This window comes from Scyliorhinus torazame, chromosome 1 (genome assembly GCF_047496885.1).
Source record: "Scyliorhinus torazame isolate Kashiwa2021f chromosome 1, sScyTor2.1, whole genome shotgun sequence".
Classification (NCBI taxonomy): domain Eukaryota; kingdom Metazoa; phylum Chordata; class Chondrichthyes; order Carcharhiniformes; family Scyliorhinidae; genus Scyliorhinus; species Scyliorhinus torazame.
In genome coordinates, this window is record NC_092707.1 from 156,700,503 (window position 1) to 156,725,954 (window position 25,452).

Below are 25,452 nucleotides of genomic sequence, written 5' to 3' on the forward strand. Positions count from 1 at the left end.
GATAGCTTTCGCCTCCCGCACATTGACTGCAGCGGAGAAAAAGTACGCGCAGATCGAGAAGGAGGGCCTGGCAGTGGTTTTTGCGGTGAAATGCTTCCACCAGTACGTGTATGGCCGCCATTTCACTATCGTGACTGATCATAGGCCTCTGCTGGGACTTTTCAGAGAGGATAAGCCAATACCGCAAATTGCTTCCGCATGGATCCAGCGCTGGGCTTTGTTGCTTGCTGCATACGAGTATTCTCTGGAGCACAAACCAGGAACGCAGATAGCAAATACTGACGCACTGAGCCGATTGCCTTTATTGACCGGCCCCATTTCGACCCCCACGACCGGTGAGGTGGTTGCAACCCTAAATTTTATGGACACGTTGCCTGTCACGGCATCACAGACGGAGCCAGTCCTGTCAAAGGTTCGGCACATAGTCCTGTATGGTGGGCAGCATAGACAGCTCCCAGGCGAGTTGCGGGCATTTTCCTCCAAGCTGTCAGAATTCAGCGTGGAAGACGGCATCCTCTTGTGGGGGACGCGTGTGATTGTCCCGGAAAAAGGCCAGGAGCTAATACTAAGAGACTTGCACAATGGGCATCTAGGTGTGACCAAAATGAAAATGTTGGCCCGGAGTCCCGGAGTTATGTCTGGTGGCCAGGTCTCGACACCGACATTGAGAAGGTGGCCCAAAACTGCTCCATTTGCCAGGAGCATCAGAAGCTTCCGCCGGCTGCGCCCCTACATCACTGGGAATGGCCAGGGCGGCCTTGGGCACGCTTGCATGCAGATTTCGCAGGCCCTTTTCAAGGATCCATGTTCCTTCTATTAATCGACGCCCAGTCTAAATGGCTAGAGGTGCATAAGATGCAGGGGACAACGTCCTGCGCAACAATTGAAAAGATGCGTTTGTCCTTTAGCACGCATGGCCTCCCCGAAGTGCTGGTCACGGATAACGGCACTCCATTCACGAGTGAGGAGTTTGCGAGGTTCATGAAGATGAACGGCATACGCCATATCCGCACTGCCCCTTACCACCCGGCTTCAAATGGGTTGGCAGAGCGCGCAGTGCAGACATTCAAAAGAGGACTAAAGAAGCAGTCTTCCGGATCAATGGACATGAGACTGGCTCGCTTTTTGTTTACGTATAGGACCACCCCCCATGTGGTGACTGGGGTAGCTCCCGCAGAACTCCTAATGGGCCGGAGACTTCGCACCCGCCTTAGTATGGTTTTCCTGGACATTGGCGCAAAAGTACTCCGCACACAAGAACGGCAGGGACAGGGATTTTCTCGGCATCGGCCGATTCGGCAGTTTGCGCCCGGTGACCCAGTGTTGGTTCGGAATTTTGTTGGTGGTGCCCAGTGGGTTCCTGGCGTAATCTTTCGCCAAACGGGCCCTATATCTTACCTCCAAGGCAGTGTATTGGCGGTCCTCCGGGCGGATAGGGAGCTGGTGGTATGCGGACTTCAAGTCTACCGTGGAGAAGACTCGGTACTGCGCAATCTGGTTGACCATGTCAGATATGCGAGGAAGAGGGTATGCATCGCGCTGCGTGTACCGCTTGATCGTCTGACTGTAGTCGACGCTCCACAGTTTTGACGACCACCACTTGGGCTCTCCAGGAGCTGGTACTCGCCTCTAAGATCCCTTCCCGCACGATTCGCTGGACCTCTGACCTGATAAAGGCCTTGTCCCGGGCACTGTATCATCTGCTCCTACTGGCGACGGGCTTACAGTCCGGGGTGAGATTAGCGAAGAGCGGGGTGGGGCGACCTTAAGGGTTGCAAGGCGACAGATGGTGAGAGTGGGCAGGGGTCCACTGAAAGTTAAGGTCAGGCTTTGGAGATGGCATTGGAAGTCTAGGCCTAATAAAAGGGGAGCGCAGAGATAGGGGAGGACATAGAGTTTAAAGTTAACGTACTCTATGTCATGCATCGCATGAGCGGCAACACAGTACCCCCGGACCTCAACAGAATGTGATCAGGAAGCCAGGGAGATTGTCTGGGACGCAGGAAAAATTCGGAGGGAGCAGCGCCTTACTGTTTTCGGATGGACGAAGCTGTCCGTGCTCCCGGAGTCGAATAAGCAGGTCTTCTCGTGCCCGTTGATCCGGACGGTCATCATGGAGTTCTTGAGATGACTGGTCGAGGGTGACGGAGGCAAGCTGCGGAAGGTGGCTGGTCTGGTCGGTGGTAGTGGGTGGCGTCGAAGATGGCGGCCCCCACGAGTCGCACGTGGCAGGTCGCGTCGGAGATGGTGAACAAGATAGCGGACTCCATGGGTCGCACGAGGCGGATGACGCGTTAGAAGGGGGCGGTCCCGACAAGCAAGATACCACGCGGCGGTATTTGGACGTTTTAAGCCGGGCCTGGCAGACTTTTGCAAAGTGGCCCTTCTTACCGTACTCGCTGGAGGTCGCGTTCTGAGCTGTGCAGCGTTGTCTCGGGTGTTGACCCTGGCCGCAGAAGTAGCAGGACGGTCCCCCGGAGTTGGCGGGCTGCCGCGTGGTACAGGCTTGTGACACCCCCAGATCGGGTTATGGCTGCGCCCAGGACGCCCACGAGGAGGCCACGTGAGCCGCACCGTGTCGTTTAGGTCGAGGGTACCCCCTTCGAGCAGGCGCTGACGGATGTAGTAAGACCTAACGCCAGCCACATAGGCGTCCCGGATCAGGAGCTCGGTATGTTGAACTGCCGTCACTGCCTGGCAGCTACAATTCCGGGCGAGTACCCACAGGTCATGCAGGACCTCGGCCAAAGATTCTCCTGGGCGCTGACGCCTCATGGCAAGGAGGTGCCAGAGCGTACACCTCGTTTACCACCCTCACGTACTTTTGCACCAACTACAATATATCTGAAATTCCTACATTCATCAGTGTGGATAGATTGGTGAAGCCGGGTTTTTCTCCTTAAAGAAGAGAAGATGGAGTGGTTATTTGATAGGTGTTCAAATCATGAAAGGGCAAGGCAGACTAGATGGGCAGAAACTGTTCCCATCGGCAGGTGAATGACAAACTGGAGGACACCGATTAAGGTAATGACAGCATCACAAGAAAAACTTTCCCTGTGGCGACTGGTTAGGATTTGGAATGCACTGCCGGAGAGTGTGGTGGAGGCAGATTCAATTGTGGCTTCCAAAAGGGAATTGGATAGGGTTCTGAAGAGGAGACAAATTTCAGGGGTACAGGGAAAGGGGCAGGGAGCGGGACTATTAGAGTTGATCTTGTCAAGTGCTGGTATACAATGGTTGAATTGCCTCCTTCAGTGCTGTAACTATTCTGTGATCCCATGATTCTGTAAAATTGCTAGGTTTTTGTCAGACAATGGCATTAAATTTGCAGAATCCAGTCAAGTTGATGGAACTAAGGTACAGATTATCCATGATCTAATTGAATAGAACCAGTGTGAGGAGCTGAATGACCTCCTATTTTTCTTGTGGATCTGCTAAGGCCAGTGATGGTGAAGGCCTGCTCAAATTGGGGTCTGCTGTGGCTAATTGCAGCACACCTCAGCTTGGATGAGTCTGCTGTTTTTTTAAATAATATTTTTCTTGGCATTTTCAGTTTTATATACACTGCATTTCGTGTTTGTTATGTACAGTACATAAGATTGTCTTGTACCTATTTACAATTTGTCACCGTTTGTCTCGAGGCGCTATCCTCCCCCCCCCCCCCCTTGATACCCTCCCTGCTCGCTCAGGGGTGTGCCCCCCTCTACATTGGCTCTACCCCTCCCACCCCTTCTTTCCTGTGAGTTTCTGTTGCGTCCGCCTTGTGGGGGAGGGGGGGGGGGGACGTCATCCACCCCTCCCTCTGTGTTGTTCCTTACATTCCCCTCAATTTCCCTCCTCTCTCTCTCTCCTCCCCCCCCCCCCCCCCCCCCCCCCCCGCCCCGCCCCCTGGGTTGTGTATTCCTGTCATTCCTCTTTTGGTTTTTAATTTTCTTCTCTGCTAGTTACTGTTGGCCTCGAACAGATCTTGGAACAGGCCGACAAATTTCCCCCATGCTTTAAGGAAGCCTTCCTCCGACCCTCGGATGGTGTATTTGATCTTCTCCAGTGGAGACATTCCGCCAGGTCTGCCAGCCAGCCTGCAGCTGTGGGTGGTGCTGCTGATCGCCAGCCGAGCAGGATTGTCCGATTATGCAATGAGGGAAGCGTAAGCTAGGGCATCGGCCCTCTTCCCCACATATTACCTCTGGCTTCTCTGATACCCCGAAGATCGCCATCTTTGGGCATGTCTCCACCCTCACCCCCACAACCTTGGACATCGCCTCGGAGAAGGCTGCCCAGAACTCAGCAAGTTTGGGGCTGGCCCAAAACATGTGGGTGTGGTTGGCCGGGCTGCTCTGGCACCGTTCACATTTGCCTCCAGTTCATTTGGGTTCTGGTTAGGAGCGCTCTGTGCACCACTTTGAACTGCATGAGGCTGAGCCTTGCGTAGGAGGAGGTGGAATTGGCCCTGCTCAGTGCTTCGCTCCACAGTCCCCAACGAACTTTTTAAAAAAACTCCCCTGCTCTTCTTTGGAACAGTGCCATAAGATCTTTTTTAAAATTTGGAGTACCCAATTCATTTTTTCCAATGAAGGGACAATTTAGCCTGGCCAATCCACCTACCCTGCACATCTTTGGGGTTGTGGGGGCGAAACTCACGCAAACACTGGGAGAATGTGCAAACTCCACACGGACAGTGACCCAGAGCCGAGGTTGAACCTGGGACCTCGACGCCGTAAGGCAGCAGTGCTATCCACTGCACCACCATGCTGCTCCCCAACCCACTTCTGTCCCCAGTTCGTCTGCCCATTTCGAGTCTGCTGTCTTGAGAGTTGATACCATTAGCCCATAGTTTAGCCCAATATAAAGCACAATGTTCGCAAATCTTGCATATATCAAGCACCTTGCTCAAATACATCTCACACCGCTTATATAATGAATTCTTCATGTTGCTATCATTATTTTGCAGCCAAATGTTACTGATAATTGGATTTTCTTTTGCTGACTTTGATTGTCCAGGGCAATGGGATATCTCCCCCTTCAATTGTTCCATCAGTTCTTTTGCATTCACACAATCCACCAAGACAGGAAGGTAAAACTTTGAATTCACATCTTAATCAAAGGACAGTACTTGTTTGGAACTGCATTTGAATATCCACCTAGGTTATGAACTCCAGCATCTGGAGTGGGGGTTGAATACACAACCTTCTGACTGCAAGGCAAGGGTGCTACAACATAATGCACACGGCATAGTTTTCAAGTGACTTTGGTCATATCCCAAGCAGGTTGGGAGTATTATGGTACACAGCAAGGGTATGCAGATCGTGATCCAGAGCAAGGCCAGCAGTGCGGGGTCAATTCCCATACCGCTGAGGTTATTCATGAAGGCGCACCTTCTCGGTCTTGCCCCTCGCCTGAGATGTGGTGATCCTCAGGTTAAATCACCACCAGTCAGCTCTTCCCGTCAAACGGGAAAGCAGCCAATAGTTGTCTGGGACTATGGAGACTTTAGTTTCAGAGCTGTTGGTATTGTTGAGCATAAGACTTACTTTGAATTAAGGTTTTTGGAAGTTTATTATTTACATAAAAATGTTTAATTTTTGGTGAAACTCTTCCTTGGTCCCGGGAGCATACTTGGAATCCTCCTAAAACTGCTATTCAACCAGGGACATTAGCATAAGCAAGGCTTGCTCTCCTGTGAACCAATTTCTAATGCAAAGTCTCTATTTTATTTTCTCTTTTTCTGGTGTCCAGCTCATGTGGAGAATAAAGAGCAATACATTGAAGTTCTGGAGAGCTTCGGGAACCACCACCTATCCCAAAACAAGAACGAGTTGTCCATGGGTTTCCTGAACCTTGGTGTGTTTACGCGTGAAGTAACCGCACTCTTTAAAAACCTGGTAAGTTTGCTCAGCTCACCAAAGTTTGAAAGCTGTTCGCATCAGGTTTTCAATAGGTGAATAGAAAGTAAGCTATGAAGAGGATTTGAAGAGCTTGCAAAGTGATAAGTAAGTAACTGGGCAAGAAGGCGGTGAGAGAGTATAATGCACAAAATTGCAGGGGTAAGGACAACTTACTGCAATGGGACAGAGCTCTGGTGAGATAACAATGGTTTGCATCTCAATACATAAGGCAGAATTTATTTTCCTTGAGAAGGATTCAATGAGATTCATCAGATCTATCTATTGGCTGAGTGTGTGTGTGTGTGATGTTTCTGGTGCTCCCTCTAGTGTCTGGCTAGCTTACATGTATTTACAGTGATGCACATCACCACATCCTCCCTTTTTTATATGTTCATATTTTCTGTACACTTTAAGAAAAATTGAACAAAGAACAGGTAGATGAGGTAAGGTATATACAAATCATGGGAACAGTGATTAAACAATAAGTCCAAATCATTCGTGTGAGTCCATAAACCATCAATCATCATGGTCAAATGCCTCCCTTGGTTATGAACGCCATCAACGTCCCTGTGCCACAGGAACCAAGAAGTGGTCAAATCACTTTGCTGTCTGATTTGGAGTCCCTTTTTTTTGATGTTTGTGATGATGCTGTCGGATGGCATCTTGTAGCTGATAAGGTGTTGACGTTGAAGAGGTACCATCAACAGTATCATTCGAGGTCATGGACGTGCCATATGTTGAAGTTGGATAAGACTGTAGGTACTGGTTCTGGCCACTTGCTGCGCTGGAAGGGTGATCCTGCTGAGAACCGTTGAAGCTTGTCGAATTGGAAACAGAATTGCTGCTCGCATAAATACCTGGTGATGGTGTGAAATTAGAACCTTGCATCTGATAGGAATATGCCGTCTGGCCAGGCTGGGGTGCAGAAAATCCTGGGCTGTAACTAAGGCATCCAGTCTGTAGTGCAGATTGAGCTTGCGGTAGTCCTCCTTCGGTCTTGATTCCATTAGTGGGCAATCTGTAGTGCTGGCCTGTTTGAGAATATGCTGCATAGACTGCTGCATGCCTGAATACTGGGTTTGTCCACCATGAGCTGTCATTGGCTGCACTGCTGGTGTGGAATAAATGTGTGGATATAGCTGTGGTGAATATTGGTGTATTCCTCTTGGACTGTAGCCGCTGCTTGTTATTACTGACCCAGTGTAATTGTTAAGTGATCCATCTCCTGTTGTTGTGGCATCTGCTGTCACCCTGAGTGTGCCATTACTGAGGTTGCGACACTGCCTGTCTGGAGTAAAGTCCGGCTTACGTGAATCAGAGTCGGCGTTTGGTTGCTCCCCATCTGGAGTCTGGTCTGTTTTAACTGAGTCAGTGTTGGTTTGTTGATGCTCCCTGTCCGGAGTCTTAGCAGGTTCACTGGAGTCAGCTGAGATTTCTTGAAGCTGCACGTCTGGAGTCAGAACATGCAGGAATGCATTGACTTGTGGAGAGGTTCAAGCAAATAAGGGTGGAAGTATCATGGTGTCACCGGAGTCACCAGTGGTCTCAGTGATTGTCGAGTGCCTCTGTACACACTAGCTGAGGTCTGTCACTTTGCTCATCTTGCATGGGAAGTGGGATGCTGTCGTCACTCGTCTCACATACCGTGGGTAGAGCCTCAGTAGCTGCTTGTTGTTCACTTGTGTTGGGTAAATCGTCAGAGTGTTCATCTGATGGTGCAAACAATGTGGGTGGACTGTCATTGTCTTGCTGTTGTCCTTCATTTGTGCTTGGACTGTCATCGTCGCTTTGTTCTTCACTGTAGCATGATAGACCGTCATGGTCATCCTGCTGTGCACTAGAACATGGTAGACTGTCATAGTCTTCTTGCTGTTTACTTGAGCATGGCAGAATTGCATTGTCTGCCGCTAGTTGGTCAGAGGAGGTTGCTAAACCCTCGTGGTCTTGTTCCTGCAAGGACTGCGCATCGGAGTCTTGCGTTGCTTCTATCGTGGAGGCTGTCCACGAGCTCGCTGCGGAGGCTTGTGACACTGGAGTCACGTCTTGTGTGTGTAAGGACTGCGCTCTGGAGTCTTGCGTTTCTGCAATTATGGAGTCTGTCCACGAGCTTGCTGTGGAGGCTTGTGACACTGGAGTCACTTGTTCATGCAAGGACTGGTGTGTGGCGTCTTGCATGTCTTCTGTCGTAGAGTCGGGAACCCTGAGCGGTGCGTGGACCACGCTCTGTGTGGCATCAGGCCGCTCTCTCTGGGCTTGTACCACTCTCTGTCTCTTGGTTTCAGGCTGCAGCATCATCCTGCACTCACGAGTTGGGATGTCATATCTGTTGGGCTGAAGATCCTCAAATCCGAAAAACGAATCCATGTCTGCGTCGGATTCAATACGGGGGTCGCCAATGTGCAACACGTCTAGTTGTGGTTCGGATTTGGTACTGGGGTAGCCTCCCAAGGTGAAAGGTTTGTCCGAGTCGTAGTCTCCTAGGACCATATCATTACTGTTTGCGTCAGAGCTGGCATTGGACTCGCGAGGTCCAAAGAAAATGTAAAGATCGGTATCGAAGTATTCAAGGTCGAATTCATCGGTTTGGGCGTAGGTAACTGCTTGTTGCAGGGTTCTTCGGAGGTTAATTTTATTTCCTGGTTCAATTTGAGGCATTGTGCTGTCATTCCAGGTGAAGGAAGGTTGTTTTACAGCTTTAAAAGATTTCTTCTTTAATTTGAGACGTTTCCCCTTTAAATGGGCGTGGTCCGGGGCCTCTGACATCATGACGCATGTGACACAGCGCGTAGGAAGCGGTTGCGCATGCGCAGATCGCGGTTCCTTTACTTGGGGCCTTATTCGCAATCGCGCATACGTGGCTTCTTGCGCATGCGCAAACGGACCTTCCCGTTCTGTGCGCTTCTTGCGCAACTGCGCAAGTGCAGTCCCTTTAGAAAGATGACCGTCGATCAAAATCTTTCTCTGCTCCGGGATTTCGGCCTTGAGGTGAGAACTGGCGCTTCTCTTACCTTTTCTTGCTGGTTGGAGTGTGTTTTCCTCACAGTATTTGCCGAATTTGTCCAGGACTGCCTGGAAGTCGCTCCTGTTTTGCCCCTTGAATTTTTGAAAGATTTCTTCTGCTCTGGCACCAGTGATGGTGAGAAGCTCTATCTTTTCAGGATCAGCCACTTCTTCTAGTTCGGCTGCCACCAGGAAGATTTCAAACTTTTGCCGGAATGCCCGCCAGTTTTCGCGGAGATCGCCGTGGCACTGGAGCTGCTGTGGAACCCGGATCTCGAACATCTTGCCTGGGTATCGTTGCTGGTTGTCACTGTAAGCTGAGGTATGTCTATCTGGATTGAAACAGTTCACTTCTGGTACCATGATTTGTTATGTTGTAGGTGTAACATAAGCGGCTTCCTTGTGGTGCACTTGATAAAGGAAGGTTCAGACGTGGAGATAACTTCAACACGCTTATTAAACTATTTACACTTCTATTACTCTGGTTCGACACTACTGCTAATCCTACTATAGCTACCCAGACTGACTAACCAGTTGCTGCAATCCACATGGTGGGTGTAATATTGAATCAACCCTGTGTCTGCTCTCACTGACTGTCTCCACTGGAAAGAGGCAGATCATGTGTGTGGTGTCCTTTATATATGGGTTGGTGTAATGCCCCCTGTGGTCATGTCACCTCCGTGCGCATCGTGAATCCTATCTAGGTCGTCTCCTATCTAACTGATCTATTGGCTGATTGTGTGTGTTTGATGTTTCTGGTGCTCCCTCTAGTGTCTAGTTAGCCTACATGTATTTACATTGATGCACATCACCACAAGCACTTTGACTCCAGAACAGAGAATCCTGCCCATAAATTCTGAGAGCTTGGTAAGGTAGGTACTGAGAGGCTGTGCACCAGTTGGGCAGTCTAGAACTAAGGGTCAGAGTCTCAAGATAAGGAGTACATTCTAGATTGAGATCAAAAGATTTTTTGGTACTAATGGATTTGGGGATAGGGCTGATTTAGATGTGCAGCCATGATCTTATTGAATGGCGGAGAAGGCTAGGTGGGCCATATGGACTATTGGTGTACCTATTTCCTATGCTTTTGTAAGTCTCTGGAACATTGAATTCAGGAATTATAGGTTTGGAACCTTCCGTTTGCCTTGGCCCTCAGGGGCTAGACACAGGCTCCATCATTCAAGCACAGTGAAGTTAGATCAGTCAACAGATTAACATAATCCAACACAGATTAATTAAACCATTGAACACTACTGCGACCCTCCCTATTCTTTCTACCAAATTGCATTGCCTTGCACTTGTACATGTTGTCCTCTCCTTGCTAATTAAGTAGAAAAATATATTCCCTTATTAAAACATCATCTTGTACGTTTCCCTCAAAATCAATCTTGGCATTACCTGTCCCAGTGAATAGTCTCGCCTTATGTTTAAAGCCCGTTGTTCTTGGTGTCATCTTACTGGATCCTGCTCAGTCTCCGTCTCCAATTGTGCAGTTACCATTAGTTTAACCACTGCCGTTAAAAATAGGATGCATTTTAACCCTGATGCATCCAGCTGAGGCACAGTGTAGACATTGCAATTCACCGGGTCTGCCACATCAAAGGTAAATATTCTTAAAGCACAATAATGTCCTTCACGTTAGGAAAAAGAAAATGTGTCTTGTTTTTCACATTTACAAAGAAAAGTTGTATTGTACTGTATTGTTTCAAACACAGGTTGCGGTTGCTACAGCAACAAGCTTATATTTCCCTTTCATTGGAATGGCCTCCTGGAAATGTCAAGAGTGTAGATTTCACACAAAATGTCTTAACCCACATTTGTCCCTTGTATTGGGGCTCTTAATTATCCAGTAAAGAAAGAACCTGCGGGGCAGCATGGTGGCTTAGTGGGTTAGCCCTGCTGCCTCACGGCACCGAGGTCCCAGGTTCGATCCCGGCTCTGCGTCACTTTCCGTGCGGAGTTTGCACATTCTCCCCATGTTTGCCCCCACAACCCAAAGATGTGCAGGCTAGGTGGATTGGCCATGCTAAATTGCCGCTTAATTGGGTACTCTAAATTTAATTTAAAAAAAAAATTTTTTTTAAAGAAAAAACTTGCACTTGTTGCACCTCGTAACATCTTGCCAAGTCCCACAGCACCAATGGAATACTTTAAAAATGTGGTCGCTGTTGTAATGCAGGAAACATGGCAATTGTAATTGCACATAACAAGGCTTCGTAAGCAGGAATGTGATTATGGGCAGATTATCTGTTTCTTTTAATGATGTTGTTTGAGGGATAAAGATTATTAGAACAAAACTGCATTTATTCTAGTTAGAAACAGGCTTACAAATTACTTATAATGTTAACTTACCAGCTCCGTCTTGCAGACTGGTTTCCAAATTTCAGTGTTTGATACATCGCTTATTGCGGTTATGGGATGTTCTGTAACTTACTGTACTTGAGATGATACTTCATTATAATGGAAGGAGAACCACCATAGAAGCTATTTTGTAACAATTTATTCCTTCTCCTTTTTGGACAACTGACCACATTTGGCTGAGGAGAGGAGAAAGCGAACTGAAATCTTGCTGTTCAGCAACACCAGGCTGGAAAGTTGTCTCTGCTGAGAACAGATTCAGTTTGCAGTACTTGATCTTGAGCTGGACATCTGACCTCGTAACCTCTCCATCGCCAAGACTGCCCATGTCTGGCTTAGTAATATCACCGTGTTTTCCTTAGTCCACCTGCTGCTCATAAATCTCACCCAAGCTTCCCTTACCTCCAGACTTGACTATTCTATTCACTGCTCTCTTGACCAGCCTCCTGTGGCAATATGTATATTGTATGGCAAATGAAGGGTTACCAATTTAATGTGAATGCATCCAACCACTAGATGGTGATCAAGAGCATACACGTGGATCACGTGATACCCTTGATTCTGGGAGTAGGTGATTAGGTGTGATAGAGAACAGTCGTGTTTTCAGAAGCTCTTTAGATAAAATAATAAGTCTTTGTGTATTTTGTAATATGTACATCTTAGTAAATAATTCACTATTTAGTTGTAATGTTAATAAATTAGCTTTGAGGGCAGCACTGTGGCGCAGTGGGTTAGCCCTGCTGCCTCACGGCGCCGAGGTACCAGGTTCGATCCTGGCTCTGGGTCACTGTCCTTGTGGAGTTTGCATATTCTCCCCATGTTTGCATGGGTTTTGCCCCACAACCCAAAAATGTGCAGGGTAGGTGGATTGGCCACGCTAAATTGCCCCTTAATTGGAAAAAATAATTGGGTACTCTCAATTTTTTTTAAAAAGGAAAAAAATAAATAAATAAATTAGCTTTGTTCAAAACACAGCTTGATGTGAGACACTACACTTCAAAGCCATCCTCATCCACAAAGCAAAGAACATCACTCCTCCCACATTGCATCCTCTGTAAACGTGAGCTTATCCAAAGCCCTAACCTGCGCCAAGTCCTGTTCATCCATCAGTCTGTGCTTACTGACCTACAGTGGCTTGCAGTCCAGCAACAATTTGTTAAAAGTTCTCATCCTTGTTTCCAATCCCACCCTGGCCTCTGTTGAACTCTCACCTGGGTGTACCCTGTCCAAAATCTCTCCACTCATCTAATTCTGGAATCTTGTGAACCCCAGATGTTCATCACCCAGTTATTTACAAATGAGCCTTCAGGTCTTAAATTCTGGAATTCCCTCCTTAAACCTTTCTGCATGTCTACCTTCCGCATCTTACTTAAGATGTTCCTTAGTCGACATCGGTGATAAAGTTTATGGTCATCTGCCCTATCATTTCCTCCTGTGGCTCGGCGTCAGATTGTGTTAGTGTCCCTATGAGGTGCGTTGAGAGGCTTGTACCATATTAAAGGTAGGGGTATGGTAGTGGGTTTGGCAGTGATGTTTCCATAGTTGTTGTGTATGCTTGTACAGGAATGGCTGTTTGTGTAAGATATTAATATTCAGGTAGCCAACAACATTTTATGCCTTCAGTATGATGTGGCCTTGCATTTTGTATGGAGTTAATTATTTAGAAATAATTTTCTAGTGATATTTGGTTATTTCTCCTTTCACATGCTTGGTGAAACTCGATAGAAATTTCATCTTGCTGGAATGACCCAGAAATTTAAACATTTCCAAAATGGCCTGTGGCAATTCTGTCCAAATTGGTGTACTCAACAGGGCTTGGCACACACATTGTTAGAGGTGATCTTGAAGTCTGAATAAAAATGGGCTTCGGGCTCAGTTGACCTTGTCACACGGGAAGGGCTTGGATTTGATTTATTCTAGTATTAAAATACTGAAGAAGTGCAGCCATGTCAGGAATGCTGATTTTTGGATGAGTTCCCGAAGCCTGCCTGGCCTAGTAGATGTAAAAAATCTCTGACCACTATCTTGGAAAAACAGGGGCGTTTTCCTTGGTGTCTTTGAAACCAATATTTATCCCTCAACCAACATCATTAAAATAATTTATTAAACTGAAATAATTAAATTAAAAAGCAATTAACATAATATTGGTTATTATCACACTGGTGTTTGCTGGGGCGGTTGGGAGGGGCAGTTCATTGCACAAATTGGCTGATATGTTTCCTACATGGCAACAATGACTACACTTCAAAAGTACTTCACTGACTGTAGTATTTGGGATGCACTGAGGTCATGAAAGATACAATGGGCGCGATTTAACAAAATAAAAACAGAGCCCGGTTGTGGGCGAGTTTAACACAGTGTTTCCCGGCGTTTTTAGCACCGTGAACGACCTGCTATCGAATGGGACTCTGTTATTTTTTTTGGTCTTGGTGGAACTTCCTTCATTTCGTGCACTGAGGAGCTCCACTCGTCAATGCAAGAAGAGATCGGAATGGCGTCCCGAACTCTCAATCCCCTAATGCCCCCTACCTAATGCCTCTTTTGAGATCTTGCGCCAAATATGAAAGCACACCTTTCACATCCAGACCTTTTAACCTCTTCCTTTTGGTTCCAATCAAACTGTGAATCCCCATCTTGTTTGAAAATTATTGTCCAATTTCCATGATGGATTTTAATGGTGTTTTTAAATCTGTTTACAGACTCAAAACATGAGTAACATCCTTTCATTTCCATTGGACAGTCTGCTAAAGGGGGATTTGAAAGAAGGAAAAGGGGTGAGTTTACTTTTCTCTTTGTTCTGTTTTTTGAAAAATTGTATTCTTAATACCGCTGCTTAGACCCAGGTGTGTAACTGAGTGTGACTATGGCGCAGGGGAATGTTGACTGTGTTGTTGCGAGACTTGTCTTTGGATCTCACACTTATTGGGTGTTCTCTGACAATTATGTTTATGGCATGATTATGGTGTGGTTTATGGGATATCTACACTGTTCAATCCCCTTTCCTGTCCTCTACTTGTTGGGGAAGGCTGTGTAAAAGGGGATGGGGGAGGAGAAGGTTTTCTGTGGAGATAGAGTTGCAATTAAAATGTTTGTGTTTACTGACTTGATGCGGTGTGAAATGTCACTAAACATTGCTGTGTATGTCAAGATAGCCAAATGATGTGCCACAGGGAATATCCAGCACATAGCCCTCGTCAGCCTGGGCCTTGAAGCCACGGCAGCTGTCTACGGTTGCTAATACTCACTCCCAAGACTGGTGTGGAGTCTCCTGGAATCGAAGATTCATCTCCAGGTCGCCCCTGCCTGCAAACCCAGGAAAAACTACTGGAGACAATAAATATTTATTTTCCATTTTCTCTGGGTGATTTTGATTATTAGTCATAAAAAGTTTGGAGATGTGGGAGGGGAGTAGAAAAGGCCGTTTGGCTGACAATCATCCAGTCAGGCTTTTCAATTAGCTATGGGAAGGCAGAGCAGGCCTGCCTCGGAATTTCAAGGTCCATATGGGGCCTCTTGCAAAGGTTCCATGGTTGCAAATTGCAATAAACCAAAGAGGCTTGGGAGTCTGTTTAAGTCAGTGCGATTCTAATGGACTGGTGGGGAGAGGGTTAACCTATTCTGTTTTTATTTAATGGCATTTGGAGGCTACTGTGCAGGATCTGCTACTGTATTCATATTTGTTTTTCCCTCCATCTTAAACAATGAGCCCAATTACATTTCAACATACAGATAGTCTCCGCAAACTCACGTGCCATAGGCAGGAGGCGTGGGTGTGTATGTGGGTCAATTCGTGGCACTTTAGAGCCCCTTTTATGTTCACTCTGGCAACTATCGGCGTGAATCTGCACCAGAATTGGCATTGATTGGGGAGAAGGGGGTGGGGCAAAGCGCAGAAGGGAATGCTGCCAGCCTTTGGGTGGCACCTGGACTCTGTCTTCTGGAGTCACTCCAAGTACTGATGTGAAAGTTATTCATACTCTGGCTTTCCTTGAAACATGGCACCCCTGTTAGAATCAAATGACATGAATAAGCCTTTGTACTTGGGCAGAATTCTGAAATGAGATTGTCGCCTTTTGATTTGAGTCACAGTCTGAGGTTGAACAGTGTGTGTAATTTAGTAGAAGGTTCAGCATACACTCCTCAAGCTTCTGACAGCTGTGTGTGCTCGCTGTGGTATCACTGGAAACTGGCCACATAAATGGAAGTTCGATTTGTTTTAATATTTCAGCAAAAGACACCACTAAGACGTGGAACATAATTTCCTCACACTTTCCACTCCTTTTAATGTCAAATTGAGAAGTTCTATGGCCTGTCTAATGTGGTCAAATGCTCATTTTATATTCCACGTCTTGTGCCTTAACGCCTAGCCTGTTATGGGCATTTCTTAACAGTGTGAGTGTGACATTTTGTACATGAGCAATGCTAGCGATCTGTCCTGTGTGTATAGTTGGCAAGTTGGTGTTGAAGTGCAAGGCAATGGATCGTAATGACGAGGAGAGGCTGCCTAATCTCAAACCTGCTTTGGAGTTCTTTCAGCTGATGAGAGAGGAGGAGACACTTAGGGCGGGATCCTCTGTTCTGGAGTCTGTAACTGCTCCCGCCAGCTGAGAAACTGCAGTGGTTTCAACTGGCACTAGGAGTGCCCTGACTTAGCACGCCATGGCACTTGCAAAAACATTTTTCTTCAGAGATTGGCTTCTCCGTGCCGTTCCATTGGATTTGCGCTCTGTGGTAGTATGCATTAGGGGTCATGTGGGACTGTGAAGCCGTGATGTCATTGGCTGACAGATCCCGGGTCCTGGTTGGCTGTTGATCTCTAGCTCCGCCCTGAAGGCGGAGTATAAGAACCAGGAGTTCTCCCCCGCAGGCCAGTCTGTTGCTGAACTGCGGGGAACAAGTCACGCTTAATAAAGCCTCATCGACTTCATCTCTATTCGTCTCTCGTGAGTCTTTGTGCGCTACAATTTATTAAGCGTGCTTAAAGGACGATGGAGCTCAGGATCGTCCCGGAATGCCTGAGGATCAGCCCCCACGCAGTGAACTCAGCAGCAGTTTTTAAACACCGGCAGACTTGTTTCGAAGCCTACCTCAGAACGGCCCCCGGCCGGGTCACAGAAGACCAGAAACTACAGGTCCTGCACTCGAGGGTAAGCCCGGAAATTTACCCTCTCATAGAAGACGCAGAGGATTTCCAGACGGCGTTTGCAGCACTAAAGAGCATCTATGTTCGCCCAGTGAACCAGATCGACGCACGCTACCAACTCGCAATGAGACGGCAAAGTCCCGGAGAATCGCTAGACGAATTCTACGCCGCGCTGCTAATTTTGGGACGGGCCTGCAGCTGCCCGCCGGTAAACGCGATTGAACACACGGACATGTTAATTCGCGATGCGTTTGTGGCAGGTATGAACTCTCCCCACATCCGCCAAAGACTTTTAGAAAAAGAGTCGCTAGGACTCTCAGAGGCACGTGCCCTTGCAGCCTCCCTAGATGTGGCCGGGCGAAACGCCCGCGCCTACGGCCCCGACCGCGCGGCAGCCCCTTGGGCTCCGTGGGCCCCCGTCGCGACAAACCCCTCCCCCCCCCCCCCCCCCCACAGGCTTGCGCGGTTCAGGTGCCAAATCGTCCCGGGGGGGCCCGCTGCTATTTCTGCGGCCAGGCGAAACACCCCCGGCAGCGCTGCCCGGCCCACGCAGCGATTTGCAAGAGCTGCGGGGAAAAAGGGCCATTTCGCGGCTGTGTGCCGGTCCCGGGGGGTCGCCGCTGTCCCCGGAGAAGAAGGAGTCCTGCGCGTTTCAAACGCTCCCCAACCCCCCCCCCCCCCCCCTCCCCCAGCGCCCCATGTGCGACCCGCAGGCGCAGCCATTTTGGGTCCCGGCCACCGCTGTCCCCGGAGAAGAAGGAGTCCTGCGCGTTTCAAACGCTCCCCAGCCCCCCCCAGCGCCCCATGTGCGACCCGCAGGTGCCGCCATTTTGGGTCCCGGCCACCACGAGGGGAGGAGGGGCGCCGCCATCTTGGGACCCCCCAGCCCTGTGCGATGCATGGGGACGGCCATTTTGTTCACCCCCGCCGCCATCTTGGACGGCAACAATGGACCCCAGCATCGACGGCTCCACGGGGTTCGAGGAAGACGCTGAAGCACTACGACCACGTCTGGCCTCAATGACGCTGGACCAAGCACGGCCCGGGACGCTCCAGACGACGACAACAACGGTGCTGATCAACGGGCACGAGACACCATGCCTGGTCGACTCCGGGAGCACAGAAAGCTTCATCCACCCCGACACGGTAAGACGCTGTTTTTTGACCATCCGTCCCAGTGCGCAAAAGATTTCCCTAGCTGCAGGATCCCACTCCGTACAGATCAAAGGCTTCTGCATAGTGACCCTAACGGTGCAAGGGAGGGAGTTTAAAAACTACAGGCTCTACGTCCTTCCCCAACTCTGCGTGCCCACATTACTGGGATTAGACTTCCAGTGCAATCTGCAGAGCCTAACTTTCCAATTCGGTGGCCCAATACCCCCACTCACTATCTGCGGCCTCGCAACCCTCAAGGTTGAGCCCCCATTCTTGTTTGCAAACCTCACCCCGGATTGCAAACCCGTCGCCACTAGAAGCAGACGGTACAGCGCCCAGGACCGGACATTCATTCGGTCCGAAGTCCAGCGGCTACTAAAGGAAGGCATAATCCAGGCCAGCAATAGTCCCTGGAGAGCACAGGTGGTAGTAGTAAAGACAGGGGAGAAGCAAAGGATGGTCATAGACTATAGCCAGACCATCAACAGGTACACACAGCTAGATGCGTACCCTCTCCCCCGCATATCCGACATGGTCAATCGGATTGCCCAATATTAGGTCTTCTCCACCGTGGACCTCAAGTCCGCCTACCATCAGCTCCCCATCCGCCCAAGTGACCGCAAGTACACAGCCTTCGAGGCAGACGGGCGATTATACCACTTCCTAAGGGTCCCATTTGGCGTCACAAACGGGGTCTCGGTCTTCCAACGAGAGATGGACCGAATGGTTGATCAACACGGGTTGCAGGCCACGTTCCCGTATCTCGACAACGTAACCATCTGCGGCCACGATCAGCAGGACCACGACGCCAACCTCCAAAAATTCCTCCAGACCGCTAAAGCCTTGAACCTCACATACAACGAGGACAAGTGCGTTTTTAGCACACACCGGCTAGCCATCTTGGGATATGTAGTGCGCAATGGGATAATAGGCCCCGACCCCGAACGTATGCGCTCCCTCATAGAATTTCCCCTCCCTCACTGCTCCAAAGCCCTAAAACGCTGCCTGGGGTTCTTTTCATATTACGCCCAGTGGGTCCCCCAGTAAGCAGACAAGGCCCGCCCCCTAATACAGACCACGACCTTCCCTCTGTCGACAGAGGCTTGCCAGGCATTCAGCCGCATCAAAGCGGATATCGCAAAGGCCACGATGCGCGCCATCGACGAGTCCCTCCCTTTCCAGGTCGAGAGCGACGCCTCCGATGTAGCTCTAGCGGCCACCCTTAACCAAGCGGGCAGACCCTTGGCCTTTTTCTCCCGAACCCTCCACGCCTCAGAAATCCGCCACTCCTCAGTGGAAAAGGAAGCCCAAGCCATAGTGGAAGCTGTGCTACATTGGAGGCATTACCTGGCTGGCAGGAGATTCACTCTCCTCACTGACCAACGGTCGGTAGCTTTCATGTTCGATAATGCACAGCGGGGCAAAATTAAAAATGACAAGATCTTAAGGTGGAGGATCGAGCTCTCCACCTTCAACTATGAGATCTTGTACCGTCCCGGAAAGCTGAACGAGCCGTCCGATGCCCTATCCCGTGGCACATGTGCCAAAGCACAAATTAACCGTCTCCAAACCCTCCACGAGGACCTCTGCCACCCGGGGGTCACTCGGTTCTACCATTTTATAAAGTCCCGCAACCTCCCCTACTCCGTGGAGGAGGTCCGTACAGCCACAAGGAACTGCCACATCTGCGTAGAGTGCAAACCGCATTTTTTCAGGCCGGATAGTGCGCACCTGATCAAGGCCTCCCGTCCCTTTGAACGCCTCAGTCTGGATTTCAAAGGGCCCCTCCCCTCTACCGACCGTAACACATACTTCCTGAACGTGGTGGACGAGTACTCCCGTTTCCCCTTCGCCATCCCCTGCCCTGACATGACAGCGGCCACAGTCATTAAAGCCCTGAACACCATATTCACACTGTTCGGTTGCCCCGCATACGTCCATAGCGACAGGGGGTCCTCCTTCATGAGTGACGAGCTGCGCCAGTTCCTGCTCAGCAAGGGTATAGCCTCGAGCAGGACGACCAGCTACAACCCCCGGGGGAACGGGCAAGTAGAGAGGGAGAACGGCACGGTCTGGAAGACTGTCCTACTGGCCCTACGGTCCAGGGATCTCCCAGTTTCACGGTGGCAGGAGGTCCTCCCGGACGCCCTCCACTCCATCCGGTCGCTACAGTGTACCACCACTAACCAAACGCCTCATGAGCGCCTCCTTGTCTTCCCCAGGAAGTCCTCCTCTGGAACGTCGCTGCCGACCTGACTGGCGGCCCCAGGACCCATCTTGCTCCGGAAACATGTGCGGGCGCACAAGTCGGACCCGTTGGTCGAGAGGGTTCACCTCCTCCACGCGAACCCGCAGTACGCCTACGTGGAGTACCCCGACGGCCGACAGGACACGGTCTCCCTGCGAGATCTGGCGCCCGCCGGCAACACGCACACCCCCTCGACACCAATCACCCCCTCCCTGCCACCGGCGCACCCCGCGACCGCCCCCTTCCCGGGAGGATCGGTCCTCCTCCCAGGTCCGACCAGAAGTGAAGCTGAAGCAGAAACCGTAAAGCTCCCGGAGACGACAACACTGGAACAAGCACCACCACCACCGGGGCTGAGGCGATCGACAAGGACGACCAGACCGCCCGACCGACTCGTGGCATCGGTGTAACACTAGAATGTTGTGGACTTTTAACGAGAATTTTTTTTCCTTTTTCCCTCTTACGAATACTGTAAATAGTTCAAAACAAAAAACCCTGTACATAGCCCAGTGTAGGGCACTGTGATGACATGCAAAAGTTTTTTTTCCTCCCAGGACCAGCCTTGTAAACCCCTACCACCATGCGAAGCACCACCCCGCCGGGTTCATTTTTAACAAGGGGTGAATGTGGTAGTATGCATTAGGGGTCATGTGGGACTGTGAAGCCGTGATGTCATTGGCTGACAGATCCCGGGTCCTGGTTGGCTGTTGATCTCTAGCTCCGCCCTGAAGGCGGAGTATAAGAACCAGGAGTTCTCCCCCGCAGGCCAGTCTGTTGCTGAACTGCGGGGAACAAGTCACGCTTAATAAAGCCTCATCGACTTCATCTCTATTCGTCTCTCGTGAGTCTTTGTGCGCTACACGCTCCCAGCAAGATTTGCACTCTCAGCTCCAGCAGGAAAACAGTCACTCATTCGGTCACTCCAATAGCCACTCCCGGGATCTACCCAGCTCGCAACGCTTCGCGAGATCTTAATGCATTTTGCGAGATGTTGCGATGTAAATCCTGCCCATTGTGGGTGGGATCACTTTTTGGCAAATCTACATATTAGAGTGAGACAGCTAGTCTCACTTTAATGTGCAGATTCCCGAGGTCCCTGAGGCTTTTGGGATTCATCCTCTTTGCCTCGGGTGAGCGCCATTCAGCACTGGTCTCCACAACTGGAGACCAGATGGAGGTCGCCAGCTGCATGCATTTTGGGCAGGATGGTGCCCTGTCACTGCTGATGTCACCTTGGCAGTACCAGCCTGGCATTGCCCAGATGGCATTGCCAGCTGGCATAGGCATTGTCAGGGTGCCAAGCTGGTATTCTTTGCACTTGTGCGATCAGGCCTGGGGTGCTTTGAGTGAGTTTTGGGGAGTGGGGCAGGGACCCTTCCATAGTGCATTTGGGTTGGGGGCAGGGTTAGGGATCGTTTTGGGGGTCTCGGCGATTGGGCCGCCATTACAAATTCCAACGAGTGGAGCTCCCCAGTGTACAAAACGGGGTTATGTGCGGTCTCGGTCACGCGTTCCCCCACTGAGGCTTCTTATACAATGCAGGTCGCGTTGTATAGCCATGTGTTTCTCAGCACTGTGAGCGCCAGGAAACACGCGGCGAAACGCGCTTGCTATGGGACTTTGTTCCCATTTATTTGAATCGAGCCCATAGCCTCCCAAACGGAGAATTTTGTCCATTATCTCATAAAGACACATCCCTAATAATAAAGTGAAAGTGTTCATGTCTGAACTCAAAACCCTTTAAACAGTAAGTCAGTATATAATAAATAATATTTTCTCACAATAAAGTGAAAGGGATATCATCTGTACCCCTAAACCCTTTTTAAAAAGTCTGTCAGTATGCCAAGTTTAAAGGTCTGTGAGATTAAGGTAAAAGTAATCCCTTCAAATTGCTGGAAACCATTTGAAGTGTTTTACACAGCGTCAATTTCATTGCCTTTTGAAGTATTGAAGTCTGTGTGTATGGCTAGGAGGCTGAATGCTTTGAACTGGATTGTTTGCAATGAATTTCACACTCCACTGCCAGCTCAAGGCATCGTGATTGACAGCTCGCTGGATCTTGAAAGGGCAGAATCAGGTTGTTTATTTTTATAGCTGTGCAGGCATCCATTAAGTCAGGTTAGCAGCTGTTTCTCTTTTTCGGATGAGTCTGCTTCATAGAAAGCGAAGAGGCAGCACCCAAAGCTGTGCTTTCCTTGGGAACCTGAGCCCTTCCAATCCAGCACTTGACCCCCACTTCCCAGGAAGGACCCCCCCCTTGAACCCCACCTCCCAGGAAGGGCCCCCCCCTCAGCACCCTAGCGACTGTTGTAGGGAAAGGACTTACCACTTTGCCACCTCTCGGACTGCAAGCCAACAGGTCCGCGTTGCCCAATACTTGCACAAATTCACACTAGCAGGAATCTCGGCTGGGGGGGCTGGAGCATGTCAGCTGGCTTGCGATTGGTGCGTCCCACCCAGCAATGACATGCAAAATAGTTCTTTTTTTAAAAAAATATTTTTATTCTCCTTTTTCACATTTTCTCCCAAATTTACACCCACCAACAATAAACAATAATCAGTAACAAATATGCACGGTAGCATTGTGGATAGCACAATTGCTTCACAGCTCCAGGGTCCCAAGTTCGATTCCGGCTTGGGTCACTGTCTGTGCGGAGTCTGCACATCCTCCCCGTGTGTGCGTGGGTTTCTTCCGGGTGCTCCGGTTTCCTCCCACAGTCCAAAGATGTGCAGGTTAGGTGGATTGGCCATGATAAATTGCCCTTAGTGTCCAAAATTGCCCTTAGTGTTGGGTGGGGTTACTGGGTTATGGGGATCGGGTGGAGGTGTTGACCTTGGGTAGGGTACTCTTTCCAAGAGCCGGTGCAGACTCGATGGGCCGAATGGCCTCCTTCTGCACTGTAAATTCTATGATAATGCAGTACTTATGGAAGCAAATAATGATTGCTCTTGCCGGCTCATTCACTTTGTGCTTCGGCCTTAATGAACGATGAGCTCGGTCCAGCTCTTATGGGAGGGGTTCTCACCCTCCCCCATCGGCTCCGCCAACCTCTTAGCGAAGTACTCTGTTGGCCTTGGGCCCTCTGTCCCTTCGGGCAAGCCCACAATTCTCAGATTGTGCCGCCTCAAGAGGTTCTCCAAGTCCTCGAGGTTTGCTCGGAGTCCTCTGTTGACCTCCACCACCCTCCGCAGCTCATCCCCCAGTGAGGTGAACTGGTCGCTGTGCTGCAACATGGCCTCCTCCACTTCCTTCATCTTCTCCCCCTGCTCTCTCACCTCGGCCGATGTCTTTGCCACAGCTACCCTCACCGGGGCGATTGCCTCCTCCACCAATGACTTCAATGCGACCGCCATCACCTTCCTCAAAACCTCCATGTGCCTCGCAAACTGCTTTTCCATCTCCACAGCCATCAACTCGGTCAGCGTTTCCACCGTAAGCAGTGCGGCCCCACCATGCGGTCCGGCATCCGCCATCTTGTCAGCGATCTTGCTGGTCCTCTCATTAAATGCCGAGCCCGCACTTCCTCCTTTCTTCAACGCTGCTTTTCGCATCCTTTAACGACTTATTATTTTTCCTTTTTTTTCCTCCTTCTTTCCTTCTTCAATCTTTTTTGAAAAACAAAATTCTTCCTTCAAGAAAAAGAAAAAAAAAATGTTTTTTTCCACAAACTTCTTTCTCTTCTTTTTTATATTCCTCAAGAATTCCCCTGGGACCGGACTTCAGTCTTCTTAAAACATTCTAGGCGGGAGCCACCCGATGTGGAACATCTCACCTACATCGCACCCTGGCTTCTGGCCTCTGCAAAATAGTTCTAATGAGCTCTTTGCATTGTCCCAGCGAGTCAGGGTGGGAAGCCCACTATGGTTGCGGGGCTGGCATGGAGACTCGCAACTGTCATGTGAGAGTACCTTTAAGAAATGGGTGTTTATAAATGGGTGTGTATGTAAATACCTGTAGTGAGAGTACCTTTAAGAAATGGGTGTTTACTACTGCAGTGATGTCAGAAAGTGGGTGGAGCTGGGCTGTCTGTCAGCTTTTTACTTCCGTTTTAGGCTGTTTGCTGCAGGGTGTGTTTTGGTTTTGTTTTCAGTGTTGTAGCTGAAGCCAGACAGAGCAGGTGTACTGTTGATCTCTCTGCCATGAAAAGACTATCTCTTGATCATTTGGTGAATTCAGAATTATAAATGTTCTCAGTAGTGACTTTAACCTGATGTGCTTCTGTTAAAAGGTGTTTCTTTTGTCTTCTGGATGTTGTTTGGGAAGTTATTAAGGATTACTTAATGTATTCTTTGGGGGTTGTATTTGAATTGATGGTTGCTAAGATGTTCACTGTATGTTTTAAAAAGGTTAACTTCAGTTCATAGAATAAACAGTGTTTTGCTTTAAAAAAATACTTTTCCATTTCTGCTGTACCACACCTGTAGAGTGGGCCGTGTGCTCCCCATACCACAATCTATTAAAAGTTGTGGGTCAGGTGAACTCCATGATACACTTTGGGGTTCTCTATACCCTGGCCCATAATGCAACCAATTTGCTGCCTGGCGTGAATCCCGATTTTTGTCCCGCCGCAGGATTCTCTGCCCAGTTAGGATTCCCGATCTTAGCAGTGGAGAATCCCGGCCTTCACTTCCTGTTTAGTTAAAGCCCTATTAGTCAGTTTGGATTATATTCGAGCTGAAGGGACAACACACTGACTGGCTATGTGTCAAACTGTACAGCACAAATAGAAACCATTTGGCCCACTTTGCCTCTGCTCTCAACTTGACTTAGAATGACGACAAATAATCTTAATGGTATCAATCTGCTTTCTGGGGAAAAGCTGTTGCGATAAATTGAACTGAGAAGCCAGTATAGATGAATTGAAGGAGAGAGTAGAGCTCCCGAGAGGAAATGAGTTCAGGTACCTGCAGGTAAGGGATTTCGCGCGGAAGGTTTGGAAAGAGTTCCCCAGGTTACTGAGGTGCACCCTGCTGGAACGACTACTGCTTCAGGATGTGGAAGGGGAGGGCAGGATCGGAGACATATCCATGCGACTGGGAGAACAGGGAGGTGAGTGGGTGATGAAGATAAGATTAAGGAGAAGTGGGAAGGGGAGCTGGGAGGGGAGAATAACTGGGAGTGTGGAATGAGGCGCTACAAAGGGTTAAATGCCACCTCCTTGTGTGCAAGGATGAACCTGATATAGTTCAAGGTCGCACACAGGGTACATACGACGTGGGCAAGAATGAGTGGGTACTTTCAGGGGATGGTAGACGAGTGTGAGAAGTGTGGGTGGGGACCAGCGAATCACACTCATATTTTCTGGGGCTGTGAAAAGTTGGGAGAGATTCTGGATGGGAGTGTTTGTAGTGCTAGCAAGGATAGTGTGGAGGAGGTTGAGCCAGCCCCTTTGGTGGCGATATTTGGGATATAGGAGAAGCCGGAGCTGATGGAGCTGATGGGAGGACGGCCGATGTTGTGGCCTTCGTCTCTCTGGTTACCCGGCGACAAATTTTATTGGAGTGGCGGTCAGCAACTGGCCTGGCTGGGTGACTTAAATGAAAATGAAATGAAATGAAAATTGCTTATTGTCACAAGTAGGCTTCAAATGAAGTTACTATGAAAAGCCCCTAGTCGCCACATTCCGGCGCCTGTTCGGGGAGGCTTGTACGGGAATTGAACC

At 49.3% G+C, this 25,452-nt stretch overlaps 1 protein-coding gene across 3 annotated transcripts in view; it reads left to right on the forward strand.

The window, feature by feature from the left end:
• Positions 1-25,452, forward strand: part of LOC140415467 (arf-GAP with SH3 domain, ANK repeat and PH domain-containing protein 2-like) — a 197,478-nt gene that overhangs the window by 54,662 nt on the left and 117,364 nt on the right. For all 3 annotated transcript variants that reach the window (XM_072501057.1, XM_072501059.1, XM_072501058.1), the window contains 2 exons: positions 5,737-5,882; positions 13,943-14,017. In XM_072501057.1, coding sequence (XP_072357158.1) covers positions 5,737-5,882; positions 13,943-14,017 — 221 coding nt within the window. The remainder of the gene's footprint in view (positions 1-5,736; positions 5,883-13,942; positions 14,018-25,452) is intronic.